The sequence below is a fragment of the Lissotriton helveticus genome, chromosome 1_1 (assembly GCF_964261635.1).
Source record: "Lissotriton helveticus chromosome 1_1, aLisHel1.1, whole genome shotgun sequence".
Taxonomy (NCBI): domain Eukaryota; kingdom Metazoa; phylum Chordata; class Amphibia; order Caudata; family Salamandridae; genus Lissotriton; species Lissotriton helveticus.
The window spans coordinates 1,040,045,909-1,040,063,318 of NC_136057.1; the positions used below are offsets into that span (position 1 = coordinate 1,040,045,909).

The following is a 17,410-nucleotide window of genomic DNA, read 5'->3' on the forward strand; positions in this document are numbered from 1 at the left end:
ACTACTGTTGTCCGCACTATATAACAAGCATTGGCATAGCCAATAGGTCTCGCTTGTGGACCTTATAAGTATTTAGTTTTGCAGCACAATATCCTTGTTGCATAATCGGATATTGTGCTGCAAAACTAAATACTTATAAGGTCCCACAAGCGAGACCTATTGGCAATGCCAATGCTTGTTACTTATGATTCTTATTCACTTTTTAATTGTGAATTTTAAATACTAGAATGGATTAAGATCCAATACATTTCTGCGGGATAGCTTTTGTCTAAATCATTTTGTGAAATTCCCATTGTAACATTTTCCTCACAATGTTCCTACTCATGATTGAGAGAATTTGTTCCTTGAGAACTTCAGAGGATTTATTTTTGCCCCTTTATGACAGTCCTCTAGTATCCAGTTGCTGCATGTTAATATGCAATGGGACCAGCAGTGGTTCTTAACCTTTTAGCTTCTTTGGACCCACACTGAATCACTACTAGAAACAGAGTAAACCCGCCTAAGTAATATCTATTAGTTGAACCTCAAAACAATACAAAAGCAAGTATACACTAAACTATATACAGAAATGACAAAATGTTTTGCTTACATCACAGATAAACTAAACAAAAATCAGAAGTTCATTTTAATGGGAAGGTTAGAGCTTTTCAATATAGGATTTCATTACTAAAAGATGAAGGGAAATGCTAGCCTGTGGCATATCACTGTCTTTTTTGGTTTTAATGCATGCTTTCTCTTTTGTTGGTGCATGCCTGCCCTTCACTTGAGGCTCACAATCACCCATACTAAATTCTATTTGCAGTACCGCTGTTGATCCCACAAATCAAGCTAAGGATATCAACTTAATATTTTGCCTCCAATTTAAAATTTGCATACATTTACATAAGCTTGAACATTTCCATTTTGTTTTTTATGTATACATACTTTATTAATCTGCTACAACTTTCTAATTTGCTCAGTAGTTGCAGACCCCCTGGGTAGGTGTTGAGGAGCCTAGGTGTTCCATGGACCACAAGTTAAGAACCACCAGTCTAGAACTGAATAAAGCAGGCCAAACAATTCGGACAGATGCTTAATAATAGTCACAAGTATTACTCAGCTTTACCACACTCAACTGGTAACGCAATGACTTCTTCCTAATAAAACACTGGGAAAGAACCTTGAAAAGAAAAACTGTCTAAGAAAGCTATCACACACACTAAGAAACTCGTTAGTCAGATCAATAAGCAACTTATAATCATTTGCTGAGACTCGATACAGAACCAAAACAATGAAGAGCAAAGGGTAGGGAGGGGATCAAAAGCAGTATAAAGGTAAGCAGGGAGCTGAAATAAGAGCCAAATATAGCATAGACCAAGAGTGATGCAAGAGTGATACCTTTTGGATGGGAGGGAGCCTCTTGCTTTCTCTGTGGACAGCATCAAGCGTCTCTATGTGCATCTGGACAATATCTGAAAGAATAAAATATTAAACTAAGGGTGGTAAGGGAAAGAAATAAGTGGGACATAAGAAAAGACAGAGCAGCTTAAGAAAGGAAACCACCGTCTAAGAATTAGCTGTCGTGCTGGCCCCCCAGTAGACAAGTTTTAATGCAGACACAAAGGAAAACAGCAGTCCAACTGCAAATGTCTAAGAAATTCTCTGGCACATATGGATGTCCTATGTGGGATTTTGACTGTCCAAAACGTTGGCTGCTCATTAGCTTCCAAATGCACTATTCACAAAGATTACTATTATCTAATACAAAGTCCGTATAAGGAAGAAAAAAAAAGTTTTCAGCGAGCTCTTCAAGCATGCTATTAGAAACAGGGACATGAACATTGGTGATGTACATAATAACCCTTGTAATCTACCTTTACGTTATTAGAAATCATGACGATAAAACCCTAAATCTATTTGGAATTGTGTAACATATACACATAAGCTGACCCTCCGAAGCCCGCCTGAACCTCTTAAATAAGATTGGGAAACAAAGCCCTTATGGTTCTTATGTAGTCTCTGTAGTCTTAATATACATTTTATATGGAATTATGAAACTCAGTAGCCTGCTGTGGACCTGTTTTGGTCCCTTACCTGGAATCATTATATGAAGTCCCTTCAGGTGTTCATTTGTGACACCACTTTCTGTGCACACTTTATCTACAAAACGATTGATGATTCGCACCACAGTATTGGCAACATCAGAGTTCTCTGCATCCTCAAAACCACTCTCCGTGTCATAGCTGTCAGCTACACTGCCAGCGATACTACATGGGAAAAGAGGTACAGGGTGAAAGATCACAAAACTGAAGGGATTGCAAAGAAGCTACTGCTTTGAAATATACTACCATCTACCAGTCATGCAAATTAGAAACAGATGTTTTTTTTAAATAATACATTCAGGATGCTGTATTTACTGTTCACAGTAGTATGAACTACACTGCTATCCCCAACAATATACAGGGATAAAAATGGAGTAAGCAATACAAGGAAAAAAAATTTAAGGTAACAGGACTTGTGTTGTTGACTTATTGGCTTTGCCAAACCTTTTTGCCATTAGGCATCATCAAAAAAAAAAAAAAGAGCAACTATGCCCTCATTTTTTTGTACCCATCATTGATGAAGTATCCACATTTAGGCATCACCATGGTTGCAAATGAGCGTACTGAATAATGTGGGCACCCTTTTTAGGCCGAGCTTACCAGACAGCGCAATCTTTCTGGTTGCGAAAACCTATTGTGAGCTCTGCTTACCATTGGTTGACTTTATTGTCACTCTTGTTCGCTTGCTTCTGATTCAATGACTTGCCTTGTCCATCGTGCGTTTTTCCCTCCACTGGAGCTTAGCCTCTTTAATTATGCCCTTCCACTACTCACTTTTAGAGAACTACCTTTTTACTTTTAGGTTAAACAGGCCATGGCAGTGCATGTATTTTCCAGCTCTCTCCCTCCTGAGGTTATGGTTAGCCTGAATAGTCATGTGATTGCGGCACACTCTCCATCCCATGAGTAAGGTGTCTATAGTAAAGGTCACCTGCAGCTCAGGGTCCAAAAATGGTGTGTCCAGCAACGAGTTTGTTATTCTACCATTGGAAATTCCATTGAATAAAGGGCTCATATCAACATTAGACCCTCCAAATGCCCCTCCGCTTATGACCAGTGCCTTACCATTCACTGTTGCAATGGACGCATATGCAACCATGCGTTCAACACTACTGCGATACATGAAGCCATCGTTCCCAACAATATCATTACCATCCTCACTGTGATGTTGGAAAAAAGGATAGTACGATTTGAAATGTCATCACCTTGTCTTGTCTTGATTTTTGCAGGCTTTCCATGTTACAGAATTTAACAATCCTCCTATGAAAAGGTTGTATGTGATGTGGATCTAGAAGCAGCTTTTTCACAATGACTATGAACTCTAGCATTTGTAGCAGAGACAGTACTATCGGTGTGTGTTAAGACATTGTTCTCGGCTCCTTCGTTTTAACTGCCAGCCTTCCAAGTATGGGAGAACGTGAATGAAGTAAATTCTAGATGTGCAGCCCCACTGCTATGCATTGGTAAACACTCTTAGGACTGCTGTGACCCCAAAGGAGAGAACGTTGACCTGGGGGTGCAGGCCACTTACCACAAAGTACAGGTAGTGGTGAAGCGTCAGATGTCAGGGGATGCGGCAGGTGGTGTCCTTGAGGGTAAGGGTCGCCATGTGGTGTCCCATGCAAACTAACCCCTTTTGTACCGCTTTGGCCACCATAAGTGTGGCAAGGTATGCTCAGACGTGAGTCCCTTGCTCACTTTGCCACTGGATTGAAGCAAGCCGGGCTGAAGACGGCTGTAATGCCAGAAACCGGTCCTCGGAAGCTTGTTTCCGGTCCAGGGAAGGCATGGCTTGGCAGTTCGGGCTGGACTGTTCCCATGAGGCACAGGGTCAGACTGATTTGCATATAGCCATGTCTGAACTGGGGTGGCAGAGTGGGCTAAAGAACGGTGATGGATCAAACCCAGATCTTTTGACTGGGTGTGAGTGTTTGATTGGTTCAGATGCTCCGTCCATCACCACCCCCTTTTGTACCATGCAAACTAACAGCATGAAGAACCACATGGTTGTTTGTTTGGAATGCTCTGACATGCTGTACCGATTCAACAGCCTAAAATTGAGAATCTGTACAGGGAATCATCCTTTTTAGGATAAGAAGGTACAGGAATTATACTACTTGGCCCCAATGGTGTTGTGGTACTAGTTTGATGGCATCTTTATTGCGTCACGTGCCTGTACTTCCTCTTGCTTACAGCCATAGATGGCCTTGAGTCTCTGGGTGCTGTTGAGGTGGTGTATCTGGTATGTAACTCCAAGCAGGGCAATGGAAAGGACCCACTTGCCTGAGGTTATTTACACCCACTGTGGAAGGAATAACCTGATTCGTCCTCCTCCACGACAGGTGTTGCATGATTAGAGAAAATGTATGGAAAGTCATTGCTTTGCGGTAGAGGCACGCTTGCTAGAGCTGCCTATTCCTGTGCCTTGATTATTGCCACAGTAGCCACCAAGATGGTAGGACCGGAAAGTATGGCCTTCCTGAAGGGATGCTACTGATGGAATTCTCACCACAGTGATGAAGGTACAGCTCTGGCTCCCCTTCTAGAGTGCTGTTTTCGAAGCCCCGTTTTAGGAGAATGTGTCTAGAGGGCAGCCATAGTTTTAATGGTGTTAGTATCTTTTTTTTAATCTGCTCTTGCATTTTGTCTACCCGACACCCCAAGAGATGTTCCCCATAGAAATGGACATTGATGAATCGTTGTCGAACCTCAGGGAGGAAGCCAGACACCCTTAGCAATGCATAATGGCAGAGAACAATACTGGTATTGACTTCCATGAAGACTATGTCTGAGTCTAGAGTGCCCTAAATGTTGGCATTAGCTAAGAGCTTGCCTTCTTGAGAGAGCTTTCACCCTCTTTTGCAGCATGCCGCTGGAAGATGTTTTACCAGCATCTCCATTTCTTCCCAGTGGTAATCCTCCAGTGGATTGACACCCCCATCTGCAAGGCACTTGCCAGATGAGTTTATTTCCTTAATCCCCCTAGCAAGGGGTGGGGCGTCCTAACTGGCCTGAAACTGGAGCTCTTTTCCAGGCTGTAGTGTTAATAGTCCAGTGGAACATGGTCTCGAATATAGGGTGAATTGCTAGGAGCAGGCTTTTACCTTGGAGGTACCGCTGAAACCTTTACAGTTTCTTTAAAGTTGTCAGAGGCAAACCTTGTCTTGCCTTTAAGAAGCGGTAAATACTGCATCAATCATACAGTATTTGACAGTGTTTTTAATAGGAAATCCTCCTTCACTACATGTAGCGCTACCATATGATGTTAAGCTGCCCTTTTGTAATGCTGCATGTTTGCAATGGTGTCATCAGGAGATAAGGATAAGGCTCTAGATCAGGCTTCTCCAACCACTAGCTCGTGGTCTACTGGTAGCTCTCCAGCTCCCTATAAGTAGCTCTCCTGTGTGAAGTCCAGCCTTTTAAATCAGACGATTGTGCTTGATTGAATATATGTATGCCAACATTTAAAAGTGTGTATACGAGATGGAAATGGAGGTATTTTGAGAACTTATAACCCTATACTTGAAGAAAAACTGTTAAATTCCAAAATATATTTAAAGCGGATATTTGAATGAAAAATCATGTTTAATTGGAGCAACTTATTTCCTTGGCACTAAAAGTATTGCAGCTATGGCTGTTATGTTATCCATTTGAAGGCATTCCAAATTTTGAGAAATACTTTTAACCTTACTGGGCAACTCCGATGCACAAACGTGACTGCTGCTGCTAAGCTTGGATACAGTGGCCTATAACAATCTCTTTTGATGTGATCGTAATTACAGCACTAATATAGCTAAGGGTGATTTTCAAGGATTATAATTAGATCTTAATAAAGAAAAGGTTGGAGACCGAGAATGAAGGGCAAGATGGCAGCCAGAACGCTGGCTGAGTGAGCTGGTCTCAGCAAACACTCATCTGGAATGAGCCGTCTATTTTGAGATAGCCTGCGCGGGGCTGTGCAGTTACTCGTGCTACGGTTTCCACCACCTTGTTTGTTTCAAAAGAAGATGCTTTGGCGGCTTTACACTTACCAGAATACTTTACCGCTTTGGTTGCTACCAACGCGCTGCCTCTCCGGCTTCAGTGTGTCAGTTTCTCGTCGGCAGCTCCAACTCTACCAACGTCTCCAGCGCTGCCACAGCGGAGTCGCAATGCCGCCAAAAAAACAGAATCTCCCGAAAAATGCTCCGAGGGTGCAGAGCAAAACGACGACAGCTTCAGCAGCGGCTTCATAATCGCCGCAAGCGGATTCCATAAAAAAGCCTCAGGCTGACGCTGCCGGCAAGCCAGCGAAGAACGTGAAGGCTCTTCCTCCCCCGGTACCAGCGATGTTCAAAACTCACAGAGGCTCGGTAGCTAAAGGTCAACAGAGCCCGGCTCCGCGGAACTCTGCAGGCACCCCCACAGCTGCGCTGTTGGACACCACTGTGCCAGTGATTGGTAAGGCTAATTCTACTTTAAGCGCATCCTCTGTTGGTGCTACCCCCAAAAATATCGCTGGGGGGGGGGGGGTCGCTGCAAGCGTACTGGTACAGGTAGTAGAAGAGGGGGTGCCTGTAGGTGCCGGGGGGCAAGCTGCATTGATCGACTCCACTCCGGTCTCTAGTTTACATCCCAGCGGGATTGTGGGAGAAGTAGTCCCTGTCCCATCAAACAATGTTCCTGAATCAGAGATAGATAATTTCTTTTCTCTTTCTGAGCACACCGAGTCGTCTGCTGACGAAGCTGGGTTGGATAAAGATTGGTCGGATGAGGAAGGCAGTGAGTTGGGGGACTGGCGCACAAACGATGTATTGAATAGCATCGGGCTACCTACAGTTCGCAATTTGCAGCAGGAGGCTGGTAACTTTTTAAATTCTGGACCCCTTGCCTGGGACTATTCATTTTCTGCTCATCCTGGAGTACAAGAGAATTCTTCTTTCCCGGTCTTAAGCAGTCAAGACCCTAATGTGAATCTCCAGCCGGGTGAGATGACATTAGCTATATTGTACCTGACGATAATGGCCCATCGGGAGGAGACCCTGCGGAGAGCGCCCGCGCACAGGGATCATGTCGCAGAATACAAAATTCATTGCGTAGAGTGATAAAGACTTGCACGGATATTGCAACCAGGATTACAGAGGCAGAAACACAGATTTCTACTCTCGAAGACGAGGTAGTCACTCAAAAATCAACAATTGACGCAATTCAGTCCCAGAGGCTCGACATTCAAATGAAATTGATGGACATGGAAAATCGCACACGACGAAACAACTTAAGGATCTTGGGGGTGCCCGAGGGCACGGAAGGGTCGGACATTCAGCAATTTGTTGTCAATCTTTTGCAGAGGCATTCCCGGAAGTGAAGGACTGGGACTGGCAGTTGGAGATCCAACGTGCCCATCGTTTTCCTTTTAAAATCAAACCAAGATCAGGTCAAACTAATAACAGACCCCGCACTATCTTAATTTGTTTTCAAAATTTTCTAGCTAGAGAAAGAGTCTATGATCTGGCCAGGCCAGATAAACAGAGATCAGGGAAAGGTTGCCAATTTTTTGTTACGCCAGATTTTTGTCCAACTACGGTTGAACGGAGGTGGCAGCTCCGTCAGTTTATTGTCCCCTTTCAGTCAAAGGGGGCACAGGTTTTTTTGCTCTTCCCCTCTAAATTGAAGGTTATCCATCAAGGCAGGACCAGATTTTTCGAGTCCGAAATTCAGGCTAAACTATTTTTGGACTCATTGTGAATTGATGAAATGTTGCTAAATGTACGAGTATGATTGTACAGTATATTTTTTTCTTTTCTTCTTTTTCTCTTTGAGGGCCTGGCTTCGGGTCTCTGTAGGGGAAAATCATCGAATTTGAAATGCCAATTAAGTGTATTGTTATGTTTTCCTCTATGGGGCATATCCTACTCTTGATGAAAACAAAAATGCTCTTTTTTTTTGGGCGGCGACTCTGAGGAGTGTCTTTGCTCACACCAGTCTCTCCATCACACGGACTCAGGTCCTGTTGCCTAGATTGGGGGGAGGGGGGTGGGGGATGGGGGGTAGGTGGTAGGGCTAGGAGGGGTTTGGTGGGGGTTGGGGGAGGGGTGGGGGCGCATTCAAAAAATCTGGTTGAAAAACTTTCTTTTCCTTTTGGCAATCATGTATTAAAACAACAAATTATTTTCAATAGTGATGTTAATGCATACGCACTCTAATGGCGTCAGGTAAAATAAATATATCTTCATGGAATGTTTGTGGCCTGAATAATGGTAAGAAGCGTGCTTTGCTTTCTTGAATTATCCAGGGTCTTCGTTTGGAGGTTGTGTGTTTACAAGAAACGCATGTACAATGGAACAATCGAAGTTGTTTAAATATCCCTGGGTTTGACTTAGTAGCATGCTCTCAACAGTCTTCCATGATAAGAGGGGTAGCTATATTGTTAAAACGCGGGGTGGGTACTTGTGCAAGATCTAAACAGGGAGATGTGCACTAGCAGAGCTTGTGATTAATGGCACATCATTTACGGTATGTACTGTATACAGCTCAAACTCTGATGACCCCACGGTTCTGGATTACTTAAACAGAGTTAGCCTTATGGCCACGCCCGGTGTATTTTGGTGGGGATTTTAATATTAATTTACCAGCCAGTTTTAATTTGGCTGAAGGTCAGAAATATGTGGGCCTGAAACCCATGGTTTTTCGGGCCTTGCAAGCTGTGGTACAAGAACACTCAATGGTTGACCTTTGGTTCTATTTTTGCAAAAATGTTGATGGCTCAACTTATTTTTCAGCTTCCCATAAAAAAATGGTTTGTTTAGATTATTTTTTTGTGTCTGATCAAATTGGAGACTCTACTTCAATTACAATGATGCCTAGAATCATTTCAGATGATAATTTTACTATTAGGTGTACTTTAAAAACTCAAGTAAGAACTCCAAAATCATGGACATTCGAACGAAAACTACTAATGGATAAACTGTATATTGATCCTATGAGGTCCTGGATAACGTATTTTTTAAATATTAATACAGGCTCAGCTTTCATTCGGGTCCTGTGGGATTCATTTAAAGCCGCACTTCGCGGTGAGACAAAAAGTGTTTCATTTCATCGTCAGAAGTTACTCCAAACACAGACTAATGACCGAATTGACGAATTACGTCAGGCAGAGATTCAGCTAACGAATGCGATCAGGGATGGTCACAACACAGATTCTATTCAATCGCGTGTGGCTTGCATTAAGTCCTCTCTCCTAGAACTCCTGGGCCAGGACCTCGCTGCTAAATACCTACAGTACCGCTCGACAATGTTCGAGTTTGGGGAAAGATCAGGCAGGGTCCTCGCCAAGCGACTTCAGCAGCGGGGTTTAGCCAGCCGTATTGTTAAGATACAAGACACTAGGGGGCAGGTTCACGACACTCCAGAAGGGGTACTAACTGTTTTTTCGGAATTTTATCAGTCTTTGTATATTGAGGAAGTTAGTGACCTTACTATAGATCAGGAATTTGGCACCTTTGTGGCCGATCTCAACACGAGTAAAATCTCTGAATCTCAGAATTCCCTTCTCGCTGCTCCTATAGAGTGGGATGAGGTGGAAGCAGCGCTGAATTCTTTGGCTAAGGGAAACGCAGCTGGGCCCGACTTTATTCCATTAGAATTCTATTCCACATTTCAGGCAGAGATTTGTGAAGATCTCTTAACAACCTTGAGGCAAGCTCAGCTTGGGATTACTCCGGATTCGTGGCATTTGACAACTATTATTCTGATTAAGAAAAAAGATAAGCCAGAGCTTGATCCAGCCTCATATCGTCCGATTTCGCTAATCAATACGGACAGTAAAATCCTCGCTGCTAGGCTTGCACTAGTTATATCCCTTTTTGTTTCAATCCGCCAACACGGCTTTATCCCGGGCAGGGATACGGCGGACCATGTACGCCGAGTTATAGCTTTGCTGGATTGGGCCCAAGTCACGGATTCTCCTTTAGGGCTTATCCTATTGGATGCCGAAAAGGCATTCGATAGGGTTGCTTGGGGGTTTCTGTGGAGGGTTCTTCAATGGAAAAACTTCTCTCCAAGCTTCATACCTGCTATACAATCATTGTATATTATTCCATGTGCAATGTTATCTATATCAGGTCTCCTTTCAAGTCCTTTTGGAATTGGTAGGGGCACCAGACAGGGGTGCCCTTGCTCACCTCTGTTATTTGCCTTATATATCGATCCGTTTATTAATAAAATAGAGTCTTGTCCAGGTACAGCTCCCATTAAGATCAATGCGAATGAATTTAAAGCATTAGCGTATGCCGATGATATTGCTGTTTGAACTACCAATGTGTCACCTGCATTTACAGCTTTACAGAGATTGGCAGATTCTTATGGTCAATTGTCGTTCAGAAAACCCAGGTTATACAAACAGCTAATATGGGGCCTCCGGACGCCCCAGTGGTACGAAGTGCTAAATACTTGGGGGCTGAAATTATAGCAGCAGTGGAACTTCTACCGGAAATAAATATTTTGCCAATTATTCAAACAGTTAATGCTACTCTGACTAGATTGGATAGGTTACATCTTTCTTTATTTGGTAGGAGGAACGTTTTGAAAATGCTTGTTTTACCAAAGTTTTTGTATATGTTTAGGACAATCCCTCTGGAATTTGCCCAGTCCAGCCTAACTCGAGCACAAAGCTGTTGCAATAGGTTTCTTTAGGGTTATCCCTCCACCCGGAGGGCGGCCAAGTGGATGTACTTACCATTGAATAGGGGGGGGGGGTGGGCAGTTCCCGATTTGTTACTATATATTTGGTCAGCCCTGCTGCAACATCTAGCTCTACCTCTGTTTGGGTCAAAAGCCTCAATTTTAATAGCTTGTTCCCCCTCTATTTTTGAGATAGTGCTGGGCGATGACGCCAAGGGGATTCTTCTCTCGGTGTTGGAACCTATCGATTATAAACAAGCATTGAAAATGCAATAGGTCTCGCATTAGGAAAGTTTTTTTATTTTTTATTTATGTGTTGGTTTTGAAAATAGCAAAATTAATACCTTTGTCAGGTGGATGTGGTGGTGGATGTGGTGGTGAATGCGATGGTGGTGGATGCGATGGTGGTGGATGTGGTGGTGGATGCGATGTTGGTGGATGTGGCGGTGGATGTGATGGTGGATGCGGTGGATGTCATGGTGGATGTCATGGTGGATGTCATGGTGGATGTCATGGTGGATGCGGTGGATGTGGCGGTGGATGTCATGGTGGATGTCATGGTGGATGCGGTGGATGTGGTGGTGGATGCGGTGGTGGATGCGGTGGTGGATGTAGTGGTGGTGGATGCGGTGGTGGATGTAGTGGTGGTGGATGCGGTGGTGGATGTAGTGGTGGTGGATGTGGTGGTGGATGTGGTGGTGGTGGATGTGGTGGTGGATGTGGTGGTGGTGGATGTGGCAGTGGTGGATGTGGCGGTGGTGGATGTGGCGGTGGATGTGGCGGTGGATGTGGTGGTGGATGTAGTGGTGGTGGATGTAGTAGTGGTGGTGGATGTGGTGGTGGTGGATGTGGTGGTGGTGGATGTGGTGGTGGTGGATGTGGTGGTGGTGGATGTGGTGGTGGTGGTGGTGGTGGTGGTGGATGTGGTGGTGGATGTGGTGGTGAATGCGATGGTGGTGGATGTGGTGGTGGATGCGATGGTGGTGGATGTGGCGGTGGATGTGATGGTGGATGTCATGGTGGATGTGATGGTGGATGCGATGGTGGTGGATGTGGCGGTGGATGTGAAGGTGGATGTGATGGTGGATGTGGTGGTGGTGGTGGATGTAGCGGTGGTGGATGCTGTGGTGGATGTAGCGGTGGTGGATGTAGCGGTGGTGGATGTAGCGGTGGTGGATGTAGCGGTGGTGGATGTGGTGGTGGTGGATGTGGTGGTGGTGGATGTGGCGGTGGATGTGGTGGTGGTGGATGTGGCGGTGGATGTGGTGGTGGTGGATGTGGTGGTGGTGGATGTAGTGGTGGTGGATGTAGTGGTGGTGGATGTAGTGGTGGTGGATGTAGTGGTGGTGGATGTAGTGGTGGTGGATGTAGTGGTGGTGGATGTGGTGGTGAATGCGATAGTGGTGGATGCGATGGTGGTGGATGTGGTGGTGGATGCGATGGTGGTGGATGTGGTGGTGGATGCGATGGTGGTGGATGTGGTGGTGGATGCGATGGTGGTGGATGTGGCGGTGGATGTGATGGTGGATGCGGTGGATGTCATGGTGGATGTGATGGTGGATGCGGTGGATGTGGCGGTGGATGTGGCGGTGGATGTCATGGTGGATGTGATGGTGGATGCGGTGGATGTGGTGGTGGTGGATGCGGTGGTGGATGTAGTGGTGGTGGATGCGGTGGTGGATGTAGTGGTGGTGGATGCGGTGGTGGATGTAGTGGTGGTGGATGCGGTGGTGGATGTAGTGGTGGTGGATGTGGTGGTGGTGGATGTGGTGGTGGTGGATGTGGTGGTGGTGGATGTGGTGGTGGATGTAGTGGTGGTGGATGTGGTGGTGGTGGATGTGGTGGTGGTGGATGTGGTGGTGGTGGATGTGGCGGTGGATGTGGTGGTGGATGTGGTGGTGAATGCGATGGTGGTGGATGCGATGGTGGTGGATGTGGTGGTGGATGCGATGGTGGTGGATGTGGCGGTGGATGTGATGGTGGATGTGATGGTGGATGTGATGGTGGATGCGGTGGATGTGGCGGTGGATGTCATGGTGGATGTGATGGTGGATGCGGTGGATGTGGATGCGGTGGTGGATGTAGTGGGGGTGGATGTGGTGGTGGTGGATGTGGCGGTGGATGTGGTGGTGGTGGATGTGGTGGTGGATGTGGTGGTGGATGTAGTGGTGGTGGATGTAGTGGTGGTGGATGTAGTGGTGGTGGATGTAGTGGTGGTGGATGTGGTGGTGGTGGATGTGGTGGTGGTGGATGTGGTGGTGGTGGATGTGGTGGTGGTGGATGTGGTGGTGGATGTGGTGGTGGATGTGGTGGTGGATGTGGTGGTGGATGTGGTGGTGGTGGATGTGGTGGTGGTGGATGTGGTGGTGGTGGATGTGGTGGTGGTGGATGTGGTGGTGGTGGATGTGGTGGTGGTGGATGTGGTGGTGGTGGTGGATGTGGCGGTGGATGTGGTGGTGGATGCAGTTATAAAGCCTGTGATTGATAGAACTTAGAAACGGCAAAACTATGATAGCAAGCATATGTTTAATTAAGCGCATGTGGACAGTGAATTGCATTGCATGAAATCCTTTCCTTAGTGTGGCATGTCAGATTTAGTCCAATCCCTAGTGCAAAATCAACATGAATCACTTTTCGTTCCAAAAACACATGTAGGAGCAAAAATCAAAAATCTAACTTAGGTGAACAGTCTCTAATGCAGCAAAGTAACCAAGTGTGTGGCATTTCTTATAGGTGTAAAATCACTCTGCATAGAGAGAAAATTTAGTTTGATGATGAATGAGTTGTGAAAAATGTGTATTCGTATGACATCCCCAGCACATAGAGGTGCAAAAATTACATTTAGTTGCAAAATCACACTTTGTGAAACATCGATAGAAGTGTGAACACACTGCGATGAGCTAAAATAAAATTAGTGTTATAAAGCAAAGCAAGCAGATATCGTTATTATCAACATCGGATTAAAAAAAAAAAAAAAAAAAAAAAAAAAAGAAAAGGAGACACGGCCGGCCAGCCGTGAAACTGAAAGCACGGCCGGCCGGCCGTGAAAAAGCCTTTGATGCAGCAGGGGGTAATTAGGGGAGGAGAATGGCTGGGCTGAGGCAGAGCGCCAAGCCTTTGATGCAGCAGGGGGCGGAGCGGGAAGAGCTGCTGGCGGCACTAAGCTGACGATTTGATGCTGTGCACTCGCATTTTAACTAATTGCGCTTGCGCATTGAGTTAAAAGTGCACATGCACTTCATCAAATCGCCAGTGAATCGCCAGTGTAGGTAAGCTTTGTTTAAGCCCCCATAGTCTCGCTCTGCTCAATGCGCATGCGCATTGACAGGCGAGACCTAAAAAACGAAGTTCAAGGTAATTCAAACAATGTATTCAGTTTGGAGGAAAATACGACGGAAATGGGCAATTTCTAACTATAATTTTTATACACCTCTGGCGGCTGCCAGGCTGCCTGCCATTTTTCAGGATTGTGTCACCATTAGGTGGAGAGCACAAGGTATTTGTATTTTGGGAGACTTAGCTGTTGATGGTAACATGGCTTCTTTTTCATTTTTAAAAGAAAAATTTGGATTAGGCAAACATGAATTCTTTAAATATCTACAGGTACGCAGCTATACTGATAAACTCCTGCAACGTACCCCCACTGTACTTGGTAAAAACTCACTTATGGAACTTATTTCAGGAAAACGCGCATTTTGAATTTGTATCAGAATTTATTAACAGGGTTGCCAGACGATCTTTCTTCCCAAAATTTTAGATTGGATTTCAAGTTTGGTAAGAGTGGCATCGATATTCCATCAATATTGGAGTTAGCTAACTCAGATATAATTTCGGGGAGTTTACGCTCTCAAAGTTACATGGCTCTTTTCGATCTTTATGTCACCCCGGCTAAGATCTCCAAATGGGGGGGTTCTAGTGCCCATGGGTGCCCAAGATGTCGCCAATTAGCTGCTAACGACGTGCATATGTTTTTCACATGTCCGAAATTGGGTCGGTTTTTTCAAGATGTTTAATTTTTTATTACTAGCGCTCTTAAGATCCCTGTGGTTATTTAAGCTGAGTTAGTCATAACAGGGTGTGAAAATGATTGTTTACTAGATCAACACATGAAACTGCTTATCTGTGTATTGCTTTGTCTGTTATTCGGTTAACTATAACTTCTGAATGGATTAACCCCATTCCCCCAACTTTTGTTAATTGAAGAGCAAGGTTTCTTGCTCTTCACAACTTGGAATCAGCAGTATTTCAAAGAGGGGGGAAGAGGAGGCGAGAGAGGGGGTTGAAAATATGGGCTCCATTTGTACATTGGATGAATAACTGAATGTTATGATTTTGCTGATCTGATTTTGATTTTTTCTCTTTTTTGTATACTGCTATGGTTCAAATATGTTGATTCTCTAGATTGTCTAAGGATTGCCGTAAGTCTGGTATGATATGTATCAATTAAGGTGCCAGGCTGAACAATAAAAAAAAAAAAGAAAAGGTTGGAGACCCTTGCTCTAGGTTAATGTCTTCCTGTGGACCAAAGTGGATGTCATTCCCATACTCCAGTAATGCAGGCTCGAAGTAGGGGGTCTTGAAAGTCAGCCAAATGATCACAGTCTGAGTATATGTGGAAAGAGTGAACAGACCATTGAGGAGAGGATGGTCTGTGTGGTTACTAAGCTGTGTACTGTGTGTATGTGGTGCTGGTAAATGAGCAAGTGAAGGGCAGGCCTCAAGAAATCTACTTGCCTACTCGCTAAGGCGAGTCTGATTTTATCATCAAAGAACAGGTGTTCGGTTTACTCAAAGTGAAGGAGCAATAAAGATGCATTTTAATCTTGATTTTATCGTGTCACATCTGCTCCGTGTTCAGAGACGGTCAGAAGTCATATTATGCCTTCTTACAATTACTTTTCTTTTTCTGACTGCAGAGTTCCAGGATTTTGTAAAGAGAACTGATTGACATGATGTACAAAAGAGTGTGAAATGAAAGGCTGCAGAGCAACCATTTTTTCCAAACACACAACATTTCAATAGCTAATAAGCCAACTGTACAAACATTTCAAAATATATTTCAGTAGTTATGAAAGTCTATTTTTGTACTTCTGTGAGATGAAAAAAATATTTTAATAGGATGAAAACACATTACTTGGTGAGGTGCAAATTATAAATATGCTTTCTGAAACCCAATTTTCACAAATTATTGTTTATAAACTATAACATTTTATCAGTAAAGCTGAATGTTAGAGAGAAGGTTTTTGGCCATTTTTTAATGGTACGTTTATTGTCTGTAAACGACAAAGCGCTACCACATCAAGCTTTAGTAATATATTTATTAAAAGTGAGTTTTAAACAGGAACTGAGAAATACTCCTGCCCCAATGGCAAAGCTATTAGTAAAGTAAGAGGCAAGTTAGGGATCATGTGTACCCTATATGTGGGCTAGGTTCTTATTATATATGGAGCAACGTTTAGTCTATTTAAGCAAACAAGAAGAGTTTTTTTTCCTACAGCAGAAATGCTGAATTCACATATTTGAAGGTGCACTCATGTGAGAGGAGTTGGCCTAATGGCTAGGGCGGTCGACCTCGAATCTGGGAAACTGGGTTTGAGTCTCGTCAATGACGCTGAACATCCTGTGATTCGGGCAAATCACTTAATCTCTGTGAGAAGTTGGCCTGATACAAAGTGCTCACTAGAATAGTGAACATTATATATCAGTCCAAACAACCCTTATTGATGATTGGTTGTAAGTCAACCTTATAGACCAGCTATCCTAGTAGCATGGATACGAGCAGTCTAAGGCTAAGACTCTAGAGGGCGTGTTAAGCCAGCTGTTTTACCATCACATTACCCCATGAACACCCAGTGAAAGGACACCACACAAGTTGTTATGAAAATAAATGTATATTTATTTCTAACAAGTCTACCCTGAACTCTTAATGAGTCAGGGAGCTAAGCACAATACAAAACTCTTATAAAAATACTTAAGTTAGCACAGTATATACAAATGCCCGAGGGGCACGGGAAACCATATACTCAAAAAGTGGAATGCGAAACTACTAGCAGGTAAGTACAGTACTAATAGGCTTTGGAATCGCTAGGACTTGACTATAGAATCGTTAGATTACTTCTAGGAGGCCCAGGGGACTCGGGTGCAGAGTGTGCACTCTCACGCGTGATGCGGGACAAAGTCTATGATAGCTAGTAAAGGTAAAGTTAGTGTTCACGGGCGAACCCGACCTGGTAGGAAGAAAACGACAGTGGATCCTGACCCTTGGATAGTGAGGCTATGCTGGGGCACCGAAATGCCGAAGTTACCTAGCCCAGGGGCTGCAGCTGCATATGTCTCAAAAGACGTCGGGAATCCTCGTAGACGAACCAGGAGCCTGGAAGAAAGATGCTGGCAGGCGACCAGTGAAGAGAGTTCGAAGTGACCCAAGCCTGGATCTTGAAGATGGATGACACCTGAAAGCAGAGGGGACCAAGTTCGTGACTACTAGCCAGTAGTCAGGGGCACCAGGAGGGCACCGGAGGGTAGTCACCTCGACTAGGTGAGTGGGCGACGCTGTGCTCTGCAGATCTTACGGACCAGGAGGCGTTGTCGGCGACCAGGATGGAGGGGCGAGCTGTCCCACGATGGATGAATCTGTCGGCGTCGAAGGACCCAGGATTGGGCAACAAAGC

At 44.6% G+C, this 17,410-nt stretch overlaps 1 protein-coding gene across 2 annotated transcripts in view; it reads right to left on the reverse strand.

Annotated features, from left to right (window-relative positions):
- SBF1 (SET binding factor 1) overlaps positions 1-17,410 on the reverse strand; it is a 1,592,200-nt gene that overhangs the window by 751,468 nt on the left and 823,322 nt on the right. For both annotated transcript variants that reach the window (XM_078677863.1, XM_078677862.1), the window contains 2 exons: positions 2,074-2,246; positions 1,378-1,451 (listed from right to left, as the gene is read on the reverse strand). In XM_078677863.1, coding sequence (XP_078533989.1) covers positions 1,378-1,451; positions 2,074-2,246 — 247 coding nt within the window. The remainder of the gene's footprint in view (positions 1-1,377; positions 1,452-2,073; positions 2,247-17,410) is intronic.